Raw genomic sequence first — 19,117 nt, 5'->3', positions numbered from 1 at the left:
GTAGCTGGGACTACAGGCGCCCACCACTGCGCCCGGTGAATTTTTTGTATTTTTAGTTGAGATGGGGTTTCACCGTGTTAACCAGGATGGTCTCGATCTCCTGACTAGTGATCTGCCCGCCTCAGCCTCCCAAAGTGCTGGGATTACAGGTGTCAGCCACCGTGCCCGGCCTGAAATATACATGTTTTTATGTTAATAAACACTAATAGCATATTTTGCATCCTCTTTGGAGCAATTTCTAAATGAAGACATATGGATCTTTTACAATTTTTCACTTTTGCAAAGAATGTCACTGTGGCTTCCTCTGTGCATGCTGTCTTCACCACAAGTGTCTGAGGGTTACTTTAATGGCAGTTCAAAGAATGATTGCTTCTTTTAGGATGGTATACCACAAAAGCAAAAATAAATAAATGTTTGTTTTATCTTCTGGAAGGCCTGGCTCACGGTGTGATTATAAAATATGAAGTTTCTTTAAAATCTCATGTTTCTTGCTTACATTTTCTTTGCATGAATTTTTTTTGATTGAATCTTTAATTTGAATTTTTGTGTATATCTTTTTGTAGATTATATTTGATTGCTTTTAAAGTTTCAGATTATAAATGTCATAATAGGTTCATATGAAGATTGGCAAACCCCTCCATTTTCTTTCCAAAATTTTGTTGGTTCTTTTTTTATACAACAGTCACATTTTATTAAATTCCCACATATTTTGTTTGTGTTTGAATGGCCGTGAATTTTTACAGTTGCAGGTCTTGTCACCATCACTTCTTCCTATAAGAATTGAGTTTGTCAGTCAGTGATCATATCTTTATTATGTCTTTCAGTAAAGCTTGTTTGTTTGCTTACAGTTTAGTAATGTTAGCTATATTCACATTATTTATTGGGCTTTCAGGATACATACGTTCTTGGTGCTTGATGGTTTCCCCATGAGCCCTTTAGACTCTCTTTATTTTTCTTTATTTTTTATAGTTTTTGTTTTCCTCCCTGTCAAAATCGCCTTTGAGTTCACCAATTCCTTCTTCTGCCTCATTAAGTCAGCTGTTGAATTCATCTAGCGAATTTTTCAACTCAGTTATTGTATTTTTAACTCGACTTTTTTTCTTTCTTTTGTTTTGTTTTCAGGCAGGGTTTCACTCTTTCCCAGGCTGGAGTGCAGTGGCACGATCTTGGATCACTGTATCCTCTGCCTCCCAGGTTCAAATGAACCTCCCACTTCAGCCTCCTGAGTAGCTGGGACTACAGGCATGCACCATCACACCTGCCTAATTTTTGTACCCTTTGTAGAGATGGGATTTTGCCATGTTGCCCTGGCTGATCTCAGAACTCCTGGGCTTAAGCAATTCCCCCATCTTGGCCTCCCAGAGTGTTGGAATTACAGGCATGAGCCACGGTGCCCAGCCTTAGAATTTCTTGATTTTTCTTTATAGCTTCTATTTCTGTTGATATTCTTCTTTGCATGCATAGTTCATATAGTTTTCCTGATTTCGTGAGCTTGTCTGTGTGTGCTATCTTTTAACTCATTGAGCATTCTTGTGGCTGCTATTTCAAATTCTTTGGTAATTCACATATAGTCAGCCCTCTGTATTCATGGCTTGTGCAGCCATAGATGGAGCCAACTATGAACTACAAATAGCCAGAAAAAAATGGATGGTTTCATCTGTGTTGAACACGTACGGTCCTTTTTTTCTTGTCATTATTTCCTAAACAATGCAGTATAACAACTACTTACGTAGCATTTACATTGTATTAGCTATTGTAAGTAATGTAGAGATGATTTAAATCATATGGGAAGATATAGGTAGGTTATATGCAAATACTATGCCTTTTTATATAAGGGACTTCAGTATCCATAGATTTTGGTCCCCTTAGGGAATCTTAGAACCAATCCCCTGCATATACTGAGGGTGATCCCCATTTCCTTTTAGTTCTTCAAAGCCAAGATTTAAATCACCATTTCTTTAGTGTAGGTTTGTAGAGACTTAATTGGTTTCTTTTTATGGACCGTATTTTCCTATTTCTTTGTAAGTTTCATTGTCTTCTTTTGGCACTTCCCTATTTTAAAAATCATCTGCCTCCCCAGTTTTTGGTGGTTGCTTTGTTCAGGGAGGACACTCTGGAGTCAACTCAACTAGATTGTGGAGACCTTCCACACCTTTTCTGGCTGGGGATTTTGTCCTCTCTGGGCCTTTGCTTGTCATCTCTTCATTGAAAACGTTTGCTAGTTTCTACCCAGAAGCTCCCCTGTTGTCTGTCTTTGATATTGCAGACTTTGGTGCTACAGTAAGCTGTAGTACTAGATATTCACTTAGCGTTTGTCTGTGTTACTGCACACACTGGTTTATGTAAATCATCCTTTTTCTCAGTGGCCCCTAACCTTTCACCTTGTTCTTGTCAGTGCTTATATTCAGGAAGAGAGAAACCAGCCCATCAGTTGGTCATCTAAAAAGTCAGGATGTTGGACAGATATTCTGCTCCTTTCCATCCCCTAGATGATCTTGGGAGTTGTAGGTTTCTTTTCTATTACCCTACTGCATGGTAGGGGCTGGATCTCTGTCAAGTGGATGCTTCAAATTTTCCTTCAGAGCTTCTATACTGTTTGCTTTATGTCAGCCTGAGGTGTAGAAACCTCGTAACTGTTTTCTGGATTTATCCCCGAGGCAATTAGTCCATGAATTGTTGTTAAAATCATTTCACTGTGGTGACTGGAGAGTTTGGGGATTCTTGTTCCTTTATCTTGCTGACATCACTCAGTGTAGTTTTATAATTTGTTCACATAATTCTGAAAATGTTTTGTACTTAAGTGCCATGGTATATATGCTAATGAAAATTTAGAAGTGTGTGTGTTGTTTTTAAATTAGTGTTACTAAAGTAGGAAGATTATTTCAGTACATTGTTAGCTTGTATACTTAAACATTCTTTTTCTGGGTTGCAATCATGTTATCTTTTTTTTTTTTTTTTTTCTGAGATGGAGTTTCGCTCTTGTTGCCCAGGCTGGAGTACAATAGCGCGATCTCGGCTCACCGCAACCTCCGCCTCCCAGGTTCAAGCGATCCTCCTGGCTCAGCCTCCCTAGTAGCTGGGATTACAGGCATGTGCCACCATGCTCGGCTAATTTTGTATTTTTAGTAGAGACGGGATTTCTCCATGTTGGTCAGGCTGGTCTTGAACTCCCAACCTCAGGTGATCCTCCCGCCTCAGCCTCCCAAAGTGCTGGAATTACAGGCATGAGCCACCGTGCCCGGCCACAATCATGTTATCTCTTAATTTTAGTAGATCTAACTCTTTGGCTCTACCCCCTCCTTGCCTTTTTCCCTCCCACCTTTTCTCTTTGCTGCTGCTCAGACATCCAGTGCAGTGGTGAATGACAGGAGGTCTGGCCAACCCCCTTTTCTCTTAATTTAGAGGAAATGAAAAACCCCCTTTTCTCTTACTTAATTTAGAGGAAATGAATCCAGTGTTTCACTTGTTGGGTGAAATATTTTTCCTTAACAGTTTTTGGGTTTTTTTTTTTTTTTACAGATTTCCTTTGCGACATGATTTTTAAATTTTCTAATAATTTATGCAAGCATATACTGCTGCAATACATATTGTTTCTATCTTAATCTGTTAAATTTTAATGTATTACACTTATAAACCACCTAATCTTGAATCACTGTTTTATTTATTGGTGGAATAAACGAATAAATTCCATTTGGCTTTTGTTAATGCATAAGTAGCTAAATTTAATTGGATAAAATTGCACTTAGATATTTAAATATAGGCATTTAATAGTAATTGTAATAAAAGTTTATATACTTTTAAAATTTTGTACTATTTTCTCCAGCCTAGTATTGAATAAGTACAAAATAAATAAGTAAATGAAGTACTAAGTACAAAGTAAATGAAATACAATTTATACATTTTCATTGTCCCAAGCATGCTAAAACATACATGTCTAAGAATAATGATTTAAAAAGTCATCCAAAAAATATGTCATTGAGAGATAGCTTCTTATTTCAGTTAATTTAAATGTTTGTATGCATTGGTTTTTATTTACAGCATCATCATTTCATAAATCAGCCTATTATCTTTTCACAGTTGAAATTATTTACTTGGTTTTATTTTAATTTTTTTCTTTTCTCTACATAAGATACAGGCTTGGGAACACTGTTGAAAATTATATCTTAAATGTTTCTATGGCCTTAAAATGTTTTTTCTTTAAAAACTTTTTTTTTTTTTTTGAGACGGAGTCTTGCTCTGTTGCCCAGGCTGGAGTGCAGTGGCACGATCTCGGCTCACTGCAAGCTCTGCCTCCCGGGTTCATGCCATTCTCCTGCCTCAGCCTCCCGAGTAGCTGGGACTACAGGTGCCGGCCACCACGCCCGGCTAATTTTTTGTATTTTTAGTAGAGATGAGGTTTCACCGTGTTAGCCAGGATGGTCTCGATCTCCTGACCTTGTGATCCGCCCACCTCGGCCTCCCAAGGTGCTAAGATACAGGTGTTAGCCACCACACCCAGCCTATATAATGATCCTTTATGCGGTTCCAAGTTAATCTTGAACTTGCTTCAAGTTTTCTCAGGCAACCCTCTGTCAGTGTACTGTAGCATTCGTCCCCTAGGCAGCAACAAGACCATCTTCGAAGCAGGGATTAGCCCTCAGCAGACATCAGTCCTGCTGACACCTTGATCTTGGATTTCCCAGCCAGCAAAATCATGAGAAATACATTTCTATTGTTCATAAATTAGTTAGTCTCTCTTATTTTGTTATAGCTGCACAGAAAGACTAGGACATACTCTGTTACATAACTGTCGGATTCTGTTGATTCAACTCTAATTTTTAGACATCTGGGTTCAGGTGCTTGCTCTGCTGTTTGCAGGTTGTTGACCTAGGTGACTTTCTTAGCCTGTCTGTGACACAGTTGTCTTCTAGTAAGATGGGAAGAAATATTTCTGTCATAGGTGATTATGTCATTTGAGTTAGAACATGTAAATCCTTTTGGAGTAATGCCCGGTACATGGGGAGTGTTCCAAAACTTTAGTCCTTGCTGTTGCTCTTGTCATCACAGTTTTTAGTTTCTGACCTTTCTTTAAAGCCACTAAGAACATTGTCATCTCTGAAGACACCACTTGTATTCTAGCTCATCTGGACACCTCACTTGGTGTAACAAATATAATATCTAAAACTTTCATAGGGATAACCGTGTGTTTATTTCTTATTTTGTCCACAAAAGTGAGAAATGTGCACTGATTTAGATAAAATCCTAATCTCCTGTTGAATTTTATAAAACCCAAAATTAGGGACACATAATTATCCCACAGATGCTTTTAATGGATATGTCAAAACACACTTCAGTCAAATTGATGTGACAGTTCTCTCCTCTTCTCATTTTATGTAAAGATAAGAGCTCACCCATTGCTCATATTGAAATGTGTTTTTCATTTCAGGGATCTTTGACATTCAGGGATGTAGCCATAGAATTCTCTCAGGAGGAGTGGAAATGCCTGGACCCTGTTCAGAAAGCTTTGTACAGGGACGTGATGTTGGAGAACTACAGGAACCTCGGCTTCCTGGGTGAGGATAATTTTCCTCCAGAAGTTAGGATCTTCCCTTGTGCATTTTTGTACTTTCCTTATTGTGTTTCTTGTGAGGCCCTACATTATTTGTCAGAGACTGAAGCCTTGTTTATTCACAAATAAAAAGCTTCATAATGCTGCATCTGGCCTTTAACTGTCCCATTTCTATGGATATTCTGCTTCCTTCTTTGTACATTAGTGGTGGTTCCAGAGCTGAGGTACATGTAAAACCTTATGGTGGAGTTAATATATCCAATTCCCTGTTCCTGTTTTCTATCCTTGTGCTTTTTTTTTTTTTTTTTTTTTTTGACACAGTCTCAGTCTGTCACCCAGGCTGGAGTGCAGTGGTGTGATCTTGTGATCTCGGCACACTGCAACCTTAGCTTCTTGGGATAAAGCCATCCTCCCACCTTAGCCTTCCAAGTAGCTGGGAATATGGTGTGCAACACCATGCCCAGGTAGAGACAGGGCTTCACTCTGTTGCCTAGGCTGATCTTGAACTCCTGTGCTCAAGCCATCTTCCCGTCTTGGCCTCCCAAAGTGCTGAGATTACAGGCTTGAGCCAGTACGCTTGGCCTATCCCTGTGTTTTTGATTCAGTATTTCTTGGGAGAGAGCTAGATATCTTCATTTTACAGTGTTCACTAAGCATTCAGAGGGAGGCAATCAATGGATGAGTTTGTGAAATATTTTGTAGATTCAACTGCAGTGTTTTCTCTTCTATGTAGACATTAGGCTGGGTTCTGGAAAAACCATGGGACATCTTCTTTCTTTTTTTATAAGCAGGACTCTGCCTTCCTGACCTGAATATTATCTCCGTGTTGGAGCAAGGGAAAGAGCCCTGGACTGTGGTGAGCCAAGTGAAAATAGCAAGGAACCCAAACTGTGGGGAATGCATGAAAGGCATGATCACAGGTAAGAGCTCAGATGGGCACAATGGAAGTGGTACCATGAAATTGTGTGTGTAAGACTCTGCAAGTGGGAGAGTTCTGTGGGGAAACAAATTTGATTTTCTGTGAGCTCCGGAAGTTTTCTTCTTTCCTGCTTATCACTTTGCTCTCCAGACACGTATAACTTTACCTTTCACTCTCCAGGGGTTGCTGCAGCTCAAACAGAGCAAAGTACAAGACTGTTATGATGGACCACAGTGTCATCTGTATTCTGTGAACTCTGATGCTTTGACTCTGTGGCATGGGAAGGGCCTTTTCAAAGAAGTCTCTTTCCCGTGTGGTCTCTCCTCCTGTTCTTGATTCCATCTGATCCTCAGTTCTCTGATCCATATAGATTGGAGCTGAGGGCTCCATAGTCCTGGTGCCTGGAGCTTTTCTGGTTCCACCCCATTTCCTATACTTGAAAGTGCTGGTCAGGAGATGAGGAAACATTGGTTGCCCTTCCTTTGAAGCTGGGGTCCTAGAACTGGACTATCTTCAGCCCTCTCTGCCTGTTCAGGTCCCTCAGCCATTTTCTTAGTTCTTCTTTGGACACTCTTCTTGGGTTTGTGACAGGGGAATGAGTTGGGTCTCCTGAGATTGTTACATAGAAGAATTGTAAAGACAGTTGACACAAAGGTCCTCTCTTTATTCTTAGTCCTACACAGGGAGCGTATCTCTGTCTTCACACTCTTAGTTTGGGATCTGTGGACAGAGCACTGTCTCATTTCAAGATCCCTCACAATCCAATTCCTGTGTTTTTCTCTGTCTTGTTTATGCCTTGGCTCTTTCTGATCTTGCATTCTCTTTTATGTTTGTGTGATTTTTTGCCTCTGAGACTTCCTTTGAATAAATGCATTTCTAGGGTCTGACATTTTATGCTTTTTTCCTGCTGTGATAACCCATCTTGGGGTTATGAATATCTTGTGGACTATCGTATGGAGTGAGTTTACTGGGTAAGAGAAAATTTTTGAGGGAGAGCACTCTGAGTAATGAGTTTTTAACATCATCTTGCTACATACAGAGGTAACTATTAAAGCCAGGGTAGAATGATCAGCATTTGTCATGATATTCAGATAGAGACCATCACAAGAGCCTGGTTTCTGAGAAATGTCACAAAAGTATCTCTCAAGGGTACTGTGGCAATGTTGATCTCATATACTAATGGTCCTCTTTTTTGAGCTAGCAGTGAATGGTGTAGGAATTTCTCCCATGCTGGGCGCGGTGGCTCACACCTGTAATCCCAGCACTTTGGGAGGCTGAGGCGGGTGGATCACCTGAGGTTAGGAGTTCTAGATCAGCCTGACCAACTTGGTGAAACCCCGTCTCTACTAAAAATACAAAAGTTAGCCGGGCGTGGTGGCAGGCGCCTGTAATCCCAGCTACTTGGGGGGCTGAGGCAGGAGAATCTCTCAAATCCGGGAGGCAGAGGTTGTAGTGAGCCGAGATTGCACCATTGTACTCTAGCCTGGGGAACAAGAGCGAGGCTTTGTCTCAAAAAAAAAATTTCTCCCGGGAAGAACATTGTCCAGGTTCACAGCTTCATCTCTGCAGGGCTGTTGCCTGAACCACTGCTCATGCCACAGTTTTCTTCCCCAGTATTTTTGTTTACAGTGAGTACGTCTTTGATCTTGAGGAAGCTAATGAAGTTGAATGAGGCTTATCTTTTTTAAGTCCACAAAATTCGTTTTAAGCAACCATTGCTTTCATCTGATGCATTTTCATGTATTATAAATGAACTTTGTTTTTATTTATTTAATCAGTTCCATATTTTTGAGGATACTCAGTTTTCTTTATGTTTCTATTGTGGTAGTGTTGTGTTGGAGAATGCATATTGTTTTATGTATTTTACAAGATTTCCTTCTTTAGTACAGATGGTATAGCTCAGCAGCAGTTTCCCTAAAACTTACAGAAACTCCATAGTGTTGTGTTGATAGTTTCAGTTATTCCTTTTACTTCTGTTTCACCTGACTTAATTCCTACTATGAAAGTATATATTTGTCGGTTAAATTGATTACAGTTTTTAAGTTGGAAATTTTTAATATCTTGAGCATAATTTTTTAAGTTACTATCTTAATTGTGGAAATGCCACTTAATAGATTGATCGTTCTTTGTTATATAACATACATTGCTTTTCTGTGGTAAGTTTCAGTTTCCTAAATATAGCTTGCTGGGTTTTGTTCAAATTGCACTGTTTTTTTCTTTCTTGGAACAAATGCTGTATTATAATAACTATTCTCCTATCTACATTCATGTCCATCATGTTATACTGAATCATTATTTAAAAATCTAACTTTATTTTAAACTTAGCCCATTTCTTACACTTCAGGGACTTCTCTACTATTTATAAAACCTATATATTTTTTTCGTGATGCTCAAGCAATGAAGAATAAATTCTCTTAAAAAACTTGTATTGGGCCAGGAGCAATGGCTCATGCCTGTAATCCCAGCACTTTGGGAGGCTGAGGCAGGCGGATCATTTTGAGGTCTGAGGTCAGGAGTTCGAGACCAGCCTGACCAACATGGTGAATCCCTGTTTCTACTAAAAATACAAAAAAATTAGCCGGGTGTGGTGGCACATGCATGTAATCTCAGCTACTTGGGAGGCTGAGACAAGAGAATTGCTTGAACCCAGTAGGCAGAGGTTGCATTGAGCTGAGATCACACTGCTGTACTTCAGCCTGGGCGACAGAGCAAGACCCTGTCTCTAAAAAAAAAAAAAGAAAAAAAAAACAACAACTTGTATTTTGTCCAGAAAAGTTTTTCCTAGATTTTCTTCTAGAATTTTTGTAGCTTGAAGTCTTAATGTAAGTCGTTATTCATCTTGAATTAATTTTTGTATATGACAAGATATAGGAGTCCAGTTTCATTCTTCTATATTATGGCTAGCCAGTTTTTCTAGCACCCTTTATTGAATAGAATGTCTTTTCCCATTTGTTTTTTTGACTATCAAGGATCAGTTGGTTGTAGGTGTGTGGCTGTATTTCTGGGTTTCCTATTCTGTTCCATTGGAGATCTTCTATTTTAATGTTAGCATTTATATCTGCAGATTTTCTATCTTAGCACTGTTTTTCCTGCATTCACAAGTTTTGGTATGTTCTATTTTGATTTTCCTTTGTTTTGAGATTTTTAAAATTTCCCTTGTGACTTCTAATTTGACATATTGGCTGTTTAAGAGTATGGTTTTGTTTGCTTGTTTTTGTTTTTTGAGACGGAGTTACGCTCTTGTTGTCCAGGCTGGAGTGCAGTGGTGCAGTCTCGGCTCACTGCAACCTCCACTTCCTGGGTTCAAGCGGTTCTCCTGCCTCAGCCTCCCGAGTAGCTGGGATTACAGGCATCTGCCACCACGCCTGGCTGAGGGTTTCACTATGTTGGCCAGGCTGGTCTCGAACTCCTGACCTCAGGTGATCCACCTGCCTCAGCCACCCAAATTGCTGGGATTACAGGCGTGAGCCACCACACCAGCCTAAGAGTATGTTGTTTCCACATATTTGTTGATAATCTAATTTTCTTCTGCTGTTGATCTCTAGTTTTATTTTATTATGATGGAATAAGTTATGCTTTATGATTTTAGTCTTTAAAAAGTTTAAAAATTTTTTTCTTTTCCAATATTTCTTTTGAGAAATGTTTCATGTGCACTTCTGAAAAATTTGTATTGCACTGTTTTTGGGTGATGTGTTATGCATATATAGGTTAGGTTCAATTTGATATATAGTTTAGGTTCTCTAGTTCCTTGTTTTTCTTCTGTCTGATTGTCCTATTTATTAGTAAAAATAGGCCATTGAAGTCTCTTATTATTACTGTGGAACTACTTCTCCCTTTAGTTACGTTAATTTTGCTTCACATATTGAGGATCTCTATATGGGCACATATTGTTATATCCTCCTAGTGAATTAACCTTTTAATCATTATATAATGCCCTTCTTTGTCTCTTGTACCAGTTTTGACATAAAGTCTATTTTGGCTGACATCAGTTTAGCCACCTCTGATGTCTTTCGGTTAACATTTTTAGGGGATATCTTTTTTCATCCCTTCAGTTCAGCCTATGTGTGTCCTTTGAATTAAAATGAGTATTTTCTGGATAATGTGCAGCTGAAGCCAGTTTTAAAAATTTATTCAGCCAGTCTCTGTCTTTTGACTGTGGAGTATAAACACTTACATTTAATGTAATTACTGATAGAAAAGGACTTATATTGCCATTTTGTTAAGTGCTTTCTGTATCTCTTTTAGATTTTTTTGTTCTGTTTGTCTTACTGCCTTTGTTTTTATATAGTTGATTTTTTTTTCCTGAAATAGTTTTATTTCCATTGTGTGTGTCTTCTATACATTCTCTGTGGTTACCGTTGCAATTACAGAAAACACTTTAGATTTATAACATCCTATTTTAAACTAATAACAGCTTAACTTCAATTACATACAGAAATGACTTTTTACAGATCTGCTTCCATGTTGTGTTTTTGATATCCCAGGATACTTTCATCGTATATACTGTGTCTCCATTAACATATATTTAAACCTTGACAAGAGTCTCCTGCTTTCTTTATTTTTTCAAATCTTCGCCTGTTGTGCTACGGGTCCTCATTCTGCACCCCGTCTCCTTAACGTTCTTGTACTATCAGTAAAGTTTTATGGTGTCTTTATGTGTGTGTACAAAATGAATTCATCCATCCTCTCTTCATGGCCATTTTCAGGTTTTTTCTTAAGGATTGAATTGTAAGAACAGTCTTTCACATATCTCTTGATATGTAGGGTTGTTGAGCATATACCTGGAAATAGAACTTATGGGACATTCAGTTTGATAAATTTCATAGCAAATATTATAGAGACATAAATCTGTTTTCTTCCCATATCATCACACCACCTCCTTTTTAATTGTCTTCCCTTGTTGTCCTGCACCCATAGTATAATTCTCATGTTTAAGTATTAGTCAGTACAATGCTACCTCTCCATTAGTTTCTCTTTTCTTCCAAAGCCAGGATTTTAGCTGTTTCTTGTGCAATTCTATTCCCACAGCTCTGCAAGCACAAACCCTGCTGCTCCATGCTCATTACTCCTTGATCTCCCCTCTTGCCCTTTGTCCTCCTGGGCCTTTCCTAACATATTACTTTGTCCAGATGGACTACCCAGTTACTGACTAGCATATTAATTTTATACTCCCATTATTGCAGAACTCCCTCACCTCCCATGCTACTCTCACTGTGTAAGGGGTAACCTCTACTCATTCACTTGACCACTGTCTGATAACACTGCGTAAATCAATGTGTGCAGGGGATGATGACTCAGATACCGTTCGTTATTAATGACGGATGGCTGAATAATGCTTTTGGCAACACAGCATTGCAGGGAGCCAAGGCCTGTGGGACGTGACCACCTCAGCATTCCACTGGAGGCTATATGATCAAACAGCAAACTGTTTATCATGAATGCAGGATGTGGGCAAACTCATGACTGCTCCTGCTGACAGAAGGTTTGCTGGAGGCAATCACTTCCTGGTGCCAGGGTTATCTACTGCCATATCTAGAGCCTGTTGTTTGAGGAATGCAGTCTTGCAAGCCTACTCTGGACTGCGCAGCTGACCCCTTCTTCCACCCTCCTTCTCACTGTCTCTCTTGCCTAATAAATACGGACGGCCCTTGTCCACTACAGGCAAGGTGCCCCTGACCCCTTCTTCCAAATATACTCTTTTGTCTCTTGTCTTTTATTCCCGCATTCGCCCCCTTTGTTCAGTCCTCCTAGGTCCATGTGGGTTACACAGTGGCACCCCGAACAGCGACAGAATCAGGTGCTCTACACAAAATGGCTCTTGAAGTATTTCTACACTCTTGATATTTGGGTTGACCTGTTATCTGCACTGCTTGTTTGGGAAGTTGTTTTTAAAAAACATGTTTGATCTTGCAAACCCAGGTTCTTGTGTCTTACTTTGTTTGTAAATTGGGTATAGATACATAAATCCTGTGGGCATATTTAGTGTGCTTGTTCGTTAAATAGTGATAATTTACCTAAAGACTTTTTAAACAAGTTAGTGCTGTTAGCTAGCTTAGAATATTGCATGTTTTATAGTACAGACTCACAAATTTGTTTAATAACGTGTATCAACATTGTTTCATGTTTATAATGAGATAGCATATTGGCTTTACCTTAGTCAGCATGACTAGCTATATCAGATACCATAGATAGGGTGGTTTAAACAGCAGAAATTGACTTTTCACAGATCTGGGTGGTGCGAAGTTCAACATGTCAGAGCCAGCCACTTTGGTTCTTGGTGTGGACTTTTTTCTGGTGTGCCATGGCTGACTCTGTGTTCTCATGTGGCAGAGAGATTGTCATGCAAAAAGCAGAAGCTTTTTCACGTTTCTGCTAATTGCATTCCTGAAGTTCTGTGCACCATCCTGACCTAATTGCCTTCCAAAGACCACACTTCCAAATACTATCACATTGAGGATGGGGCCTTAACATAGGAATTTTGGCAGACATAAGTCTTTATATCAGAGCAGTCTACATTGTATCTGTAAGTTTTCATTTTGCAGTTTGGTCCAAACGGTGTTGTCTTTTATCTCAGTTCATGCATTTCCCAAGTACAATCTCTGTATCATATATATTTTGTGGCCAATGAACTGGATAATAAAGACAGTGAATAGGACTGGGCATGGTAGCTCATGCCTATAATCCCAGCACTTTGGGAGGCAGAGGTGGGCAGATTGTTTGAGCTTAGGAGTTCCAGACCAGCCTGGGCAACATGGCAAAACCTCATCTCTACCAAAACTACAAAAAAATTAACCGGGCATGATGGCATGCATCTGTGGTCCCAGCTCGCAGGAGGCTGAGGTGGGAGGATCGCTTGAGCCTGTGAGTTGGAGGTTGCAGTGAGGTGGGATCATGCCACTGTACTCCAGCCTGGGTGACAGAGTGAGACTCCATCTCAGCCAAAAGCAAAAAAAGACAATGAATACATAGGGACTTGCTCTATTGTTTGTTACATAGTTGTAGGCATGAAATCATAACTGGGATTTCTGATTTCCTTTCCCAAGTTTTATTCTTTTTTTGAGGCAGTCTCTCTCTGTTGCCCAGGCTGAAGTGCAGTGTCGTGATCTTGGCTGACTGCAACCTCCCCCTTACAGGTTTATGTGATTCTCGTGCTTCAGCCTCCTGAGTAGTTGGGATTACAGGCATGCATCATCACGCTTGGCTAATTTTTTATATTTTTAGTAGAGATGAGGTTTCACCATGTTGGCCTGGCTAGTCTCAAACTCTTGGCCTCAAGTGATCTGCCCACCTTGGCCTCTCAAAGTGCTGGGATTATAGGTCTGAGCCACCATACCTGTCTCCTTTTTTTTTTTTTTTTTTTGAGACTGCTCTGTCGCCCAGGCTGGAGTGCAGTGGCGAAATCTTGGCTCACTGCAACCTCCGCCTCCTGGGTTCCAATGTTTCTCCTGTCTCAGGCTCCGGAGTAGCTGGGATTACAGGCACGTGCCACCACACCCGGCTGATTTTTTTTACTTTTAGTACAGACGAGATTTCACCATGTTGGCCAAGCTAGTCTTGAACTCCTGACCTCGTGATCCACCCACCTCAGCCTCCCAAAGTGCTGGGATTACAGGCTTGAGCCACCGTGCCCGGCTGACCTGTCCCCAATTTTTATTCTTTATTATGTTATATATTTACCTTTCTCTCATCCAAGTACTAACCAGTTCTGACACTGCTTAGTTTCTGAGATCAGACAAGATCAGATGCATTCACGGTGGTATGGCCATAGACATATTTACCTTTCTTTTATCTTTAAAAGCCAGTGATCTCAACATATTTTCTAGTTATATACTGCCTCTAGAATATAAGTTCTTGCTTATTATTGATGGAGAATTGTTTAGAATTTCATACTATAGATTTGTATTTTGTGGTTGTTCATTATTTACCTGCTGGTTTTATCACTGGCTATTAGAATGTTTTATTAATTAATTTATATTATGATTATTTATTAGTTAATATTTACCATTACAGTATATCTTGCTGTTGCTTGGCATTCATTTGTATGAAATAAATATATGTAACTTTTTTTCTCTCCTATTATGAGGGAGCCATATGTTTACTGCCAATTGGTGTGTCATTTGGGGTCAGCGATTGCAAAATACTTGTTTTGGTGCTCATATATGTTTGCATAACATGAGTCTTTTGGTCGAAGGATGTTTGAAACTAGGCTTTCCTAAAATTGATTTAAATTACATGTAATCACTTTACTATAGAATTCTATTCATTTTGCATTTCTACAAATAGAAGATCATGGTAGAAAAGTTTCACAACTTGCTAGTGTAAACATTATGTTTAGCGTAGTGTGTTTTCAGTATAAAATAATATTTACCAATAATAGTTATTTTAAAACCCCGTGTTCATTATATTTTGCAGGTATCTCTCCTAAATGTGTGATCAAGGAATTACCACCAATACAGAACAGTAACACAGGAGAAAAATTCCAAACAGTGATGTTGGAAGGACATGAAAGCTATGACACTGAAAATTTTTACTTCAGGGAAATCCGGAAAAATCTACAGGAACTTGACTTTCAATGGAAAGATGGTGAAATAAATTATAAAGAAGGGCCAATGACCCATAAAAACAATCTTAATGGTAAAAGAGGTCAACATAGTCAAGGGGACGTAGAAAACAAGCATATGGAAAATCAGCTTATATTAAGGTTTCAGTCCAGTCTGGGTGAATTGCAGAAATTTCAAACTGCAGAGAAAATTTATGGATGTAATCAAATTGAGAGGACAGTTAATAATGGTTTTTTAGCTTCACCACTTCAAAGAATTTTTCCTGGTGTCCCAACCAACATTTCTAGGAAATATGGGAATGATTTTTTGCAACTTTCGTTACCTACACAAGACGAGAAAACACATATTAGGGAAAAACCTTACATAGGTAATGAGTGTGGCAAAGCCTTCAGAGTGTCTTCAAGTCTTATTAATCATCAGATGATACATACTACAGAGAAACCTTACAGATGCAATGAGTCTGGTAAAGCCTTTCATCGGGGCTCACTACTAACAGTACATCAGATAGTCCATACAAGAGGGAAACCATACCAATGTGATGTATGTGGCAGGATCTTCAGACAAAATTCAGATCTTGTAAATCACCGGAGAAGTCACACTGGAGACAAACCCTACATATGTAATGAATGTGGCAAGTCCTTTAGTAAAAGTTCCCACCTTGCAGTTCATCAGAGAATTCATACTGGAGAGAAACCTTACAAATGTAATCGATGTGGGAAGTGCTTTAGTCAAAGTTCCTCTCTTGCAACTCATCAGACAGTTCATACTGGAGACAAACCCTACAAATGTAATGAATGTGGCAAAACCTTTAAACGGAACTCAAGCCTCACTGCACATCATATAATCCATGCAGGAAAGAAACCATATACATGTGATGTATGTGGCAAGGTCTTTTATCAGAATTCACAACTTGTAAGGCACCAGATAATTCATACTGGAGAGACACCTTACAAATGTAATGAATGTGGCAAGGTCTTCTTTCAACGTTCACGTCTTGCAGGGCACCGGAGAATTCATACTGGAGAGAAACCCTACAAATGTAATGAATGTGGCAAGGTCTTCAGTCAACATTCACATCTTGCAGTGCATCAGAGAGTTCATACTGGAGAGAAACCTTACAAATGTAATGAATGTGGCAAAGCCTTTAATTGGGGCTCATTACTAACTGTACATCAGAGAATTCATACCGGAGAGAAACCTTACAAATGTAATGTGTGTGGCAAGGTCTTTAATTACGGTGGATACCTTTCGGTTCATATGAGATGTCATACTGGAGAGAAACCTCTCCATTGTAATAAATGTGGCATGGTCTTCACTTACTATTCATGCCTAGCACGTCATCAAAGAATGCATACCGGAGAGAAACCTTACAAATGTAATGTGTGTGGCAAGGTCTTCATTGACAGTGGAAACCTTTCAATTCATAGGCGAAGTCATACCGGAGAGAAACCTTTCCAGTGTAACGAATGCGGCAAGGTCTTCAGTTACTACTCATGCCTAGCACGTCATCGGAAAATTCATACCGGAGAGAAACCTTATAAATGTAATGATTGTGGCAAAGCCTATACTCAGCGTTCAAGCCTCACTAAACATCTAGTAATTCATACTGGAGAGAACCCTTACCACTGTAATGAATTTCGTGAGGCTTTTATCCAAAGTTCAAAACTTGCAAGATATCACAGAAATCCTACTGGGGAGAAACCACACAAATGTAGTGAATGTGGTAGAACTTTTAGTCATAAAACAAGTCTGGTGTACCATCAGAGAAGACATACTGGAGAGATGCCATACAAATGTATTGAATGTGGGAAAGTCTTTAACTCCACTACAACCCTGGCAAGGCATCGGAGAATTCATACTGGAGAGAAACCTTACAAATGTAATGAATGTGGCAAGGTCTTCCGTTATCGCTCAGGCCTCGCACGTCATTGGAGTATTCATACTGGAGAGAAACCTTACAAATGTAATGAGTGTGGCAAAGCCTTTAGAGTACGTTCAATTCTGCTTAATCATCAGATGATGCATACTGGAGAGAAACCTTATAAATGTAATGAATGTGGTAAAGCTTTTATCGAAAGGTCAAACTTGGTTTACCATCAGAGAAACCATACTGGAGAGAAGCCATACAAATGTATGGAATGTGGCAAGGCGTTTGGGCGGCGGTCTTGCCTCACTAAACACCAACGAATTCATTCTAGTGAAAAACCTTATAAATGTAATGAGTGTGGCAAATCTTACATTAGTCGCTCAGGCCTCACTAAACATCAGATAAAACATGCTGGAGAGAACCTTACAACTAAACTCAATGTGGAAAGGCCGTTAGATGTTGTCCTAACTTCTGGGATCCCCAAATAATTTATACTTACTCATATAGCTTGTATATTTGTCCTTTCCCTTTGAAGTCTCATGTGGAATTGTAATCTCCAGTATTGGAGGTGGGGCCTAGTGGGAGGTGATTGGATGATGGGGGTGGCTTTCTCAAGAAAGTTTTAGTACCATCCCCTTGTTGCTGTCCTTGTGATAGTTCTCATGAGGTCTGGCTCATGCCTGTAATCCCAGCACTTTGGGAGGCTGAGGTGGGCGGATCACTTGAGGTCAGGAGTTCAAGAGCAGCCTGGCCAACATGGTGAAACCCTGTTTCTGCCAAAAATACAAAAATTAGCTGGGCTTCGTGGCGGGTACTGGTAGTACCAGCTACTCGAGAGGCTGAGTCAGGAGAATTGCTCGAACCCTGGAGGCGGAGGTTGCAGTGAGCCGAGATCGCGCCACTGCACTCTAGCCTGGGTGACAGAGTGAGACTCCATCACACACACGCACGCACGAAAGTGAATGGCACCTCCCTCTTGTTTGTTCTTCTGGCCATTTGACATGCCCTTCACCTCCCACCATCATTTTAACCTTCCTGAGGTTTCCCGAGAGGGTGAACAGACGTCAGCGCCATGTTTCCTATAAAGCCTGCAAAATTGTGAGTCAATTAAACCTCTTTATACATTACCTAGCCTCAGGTATTTCTGTCTAGCCATGCAATTATGGCCTAATATATTTACACATGGAGTGAATATAGCTAAGTTTTAAGCAAGTGTTCACTAGGCATAAGAATATACATCCTGGAGAGAAATCACAGAAGTGTAGTATATGTGGCAAGAATACTACTTAAAGGTCAAAACTTGTGGATCTATAACTCGAAGTGCAGATATGCTTTACAAATGAAGTGAGGGTGGCAGAAGCTTCACCAGAGTTCAGTCACTACTTGAGAGTTTATATTGGAAAGAAATCATATAAATGTATGTGCTAGAGGCTTCCCCGAGGTGTCTGAACTCACTAGACCTCAGAATATACATCTTTGACAAATGTAATGTGTGTGCTAAGACTTTTTACCCGAACATCCAAATGGAAACATCAGAGTATTCATACCGGAGAACAGTCTTACAAAGGTAACGAATGTGGTAAGCCTTTTTAAAAATCAAATGGGCTGGGTATGGTGGCTCACACCTGTAATCCCAGCACTTTGGGAGGCCGAGGTGGGTGGATCATCTGATGTCAGGAGTTTGAGACCGGCCTGGCCAGCATGGTGAAACCCCATCTCTACTAAAAAATAGAAAAATTAGCTGGGCGTACTGGTGGGTGCCTGTAATCCCGCTACTTGGGAGGCTGAGGCAGAAGAATCACTTGAATCCAGGATGTGGAGGTTGCTGTAAGCCGAGATTGTGCCATTGTACTCCAGCCTGGGTGACAAGAGTGAGACTCTGTCTCAAAAAAATAAAAAAATCAAATGTTCATGTTTTTGGAGTTTGAGAGAATTTATACAGGAAAAACGTCATATCAGTGTGCTTAACATGGAAGGACCTTTAATCAGTAGTGTGTCTTCAGGCTTTACCAAATTATTCATACTGGATAGAAACCTTGCAAATGTAATTAACGTGGTAAAATTTTAAACCATTTCTCAGCCAGACACGGTGGCTCACGCCTGTAATCGCAGCACTTTGGGAGGCCGAGGCAGGCGGATCACGAGGTCAGGAAATCGAGACCATCCTGGCTAACACAGTGAAACCCCGTCTCTACTAAAAATACAAATAATTAGCCAGGCGT

At 39.9% G+C, this 19,117-nt stretch overlaps 1 protein-coding gene across 15 annotated transcripts in view; it reads left to right on the top strand.

Annotated features, from left to right (window-relative positions):
• ZNF841 (zinc finger protein 841) overlaps positions 1-18,805 on the top strand; it is a 31,758-nt gene extending 12,953 nt beyond the window's left edge. For 9 of the 15 annotated variants that reach the window (XM_016934287.4, XM_016934292.4, XM_016934290.4 and 6 more), the window contains 3 exons: positions 5,426-5,552; positions 6,337-6,468; positions 14,880-18,805. In XM_016934287.4, the coding sequence (XP_016789776.2) occupies positions 5,426-5,552; positions 6,337-6,468; positions 14,880-17,383 (2,763 nt within the window). In that variant the 3' untranslated portion in view covers positions 17,384-18,805. The remainder of the gene's footprint in view (positions 1-5,425; positions 5,553-6,336; positions 6,469-14,879) is intronic. The other 6 variants (XM_063802162.1, XM_063802163.1, XM_063802165.1 and 3 more) reach the window with 1 other exon arrangement.
• The last annotated feature ends 312 nt before the right edge of the window (positions 18,806-19,117 follow it).

This window comes from Pan troglodytes, chromosome 20, assembly GCF_028858775.2.
Source record: "Pan troglodytes isolate AG18354 chromosome 20, NHGRI_mPanTro3-v2.0_pri, whole genome shotgun sequence".
Lineage (NCBI taxonomy): Eukaryota > Metazoa > Chordata > Mammalia > Primates > Hominidae > Pan > Pan troglodytes.
This window is presented reverse-complemented; position numbering and strand designations above follow the sequence as displayed.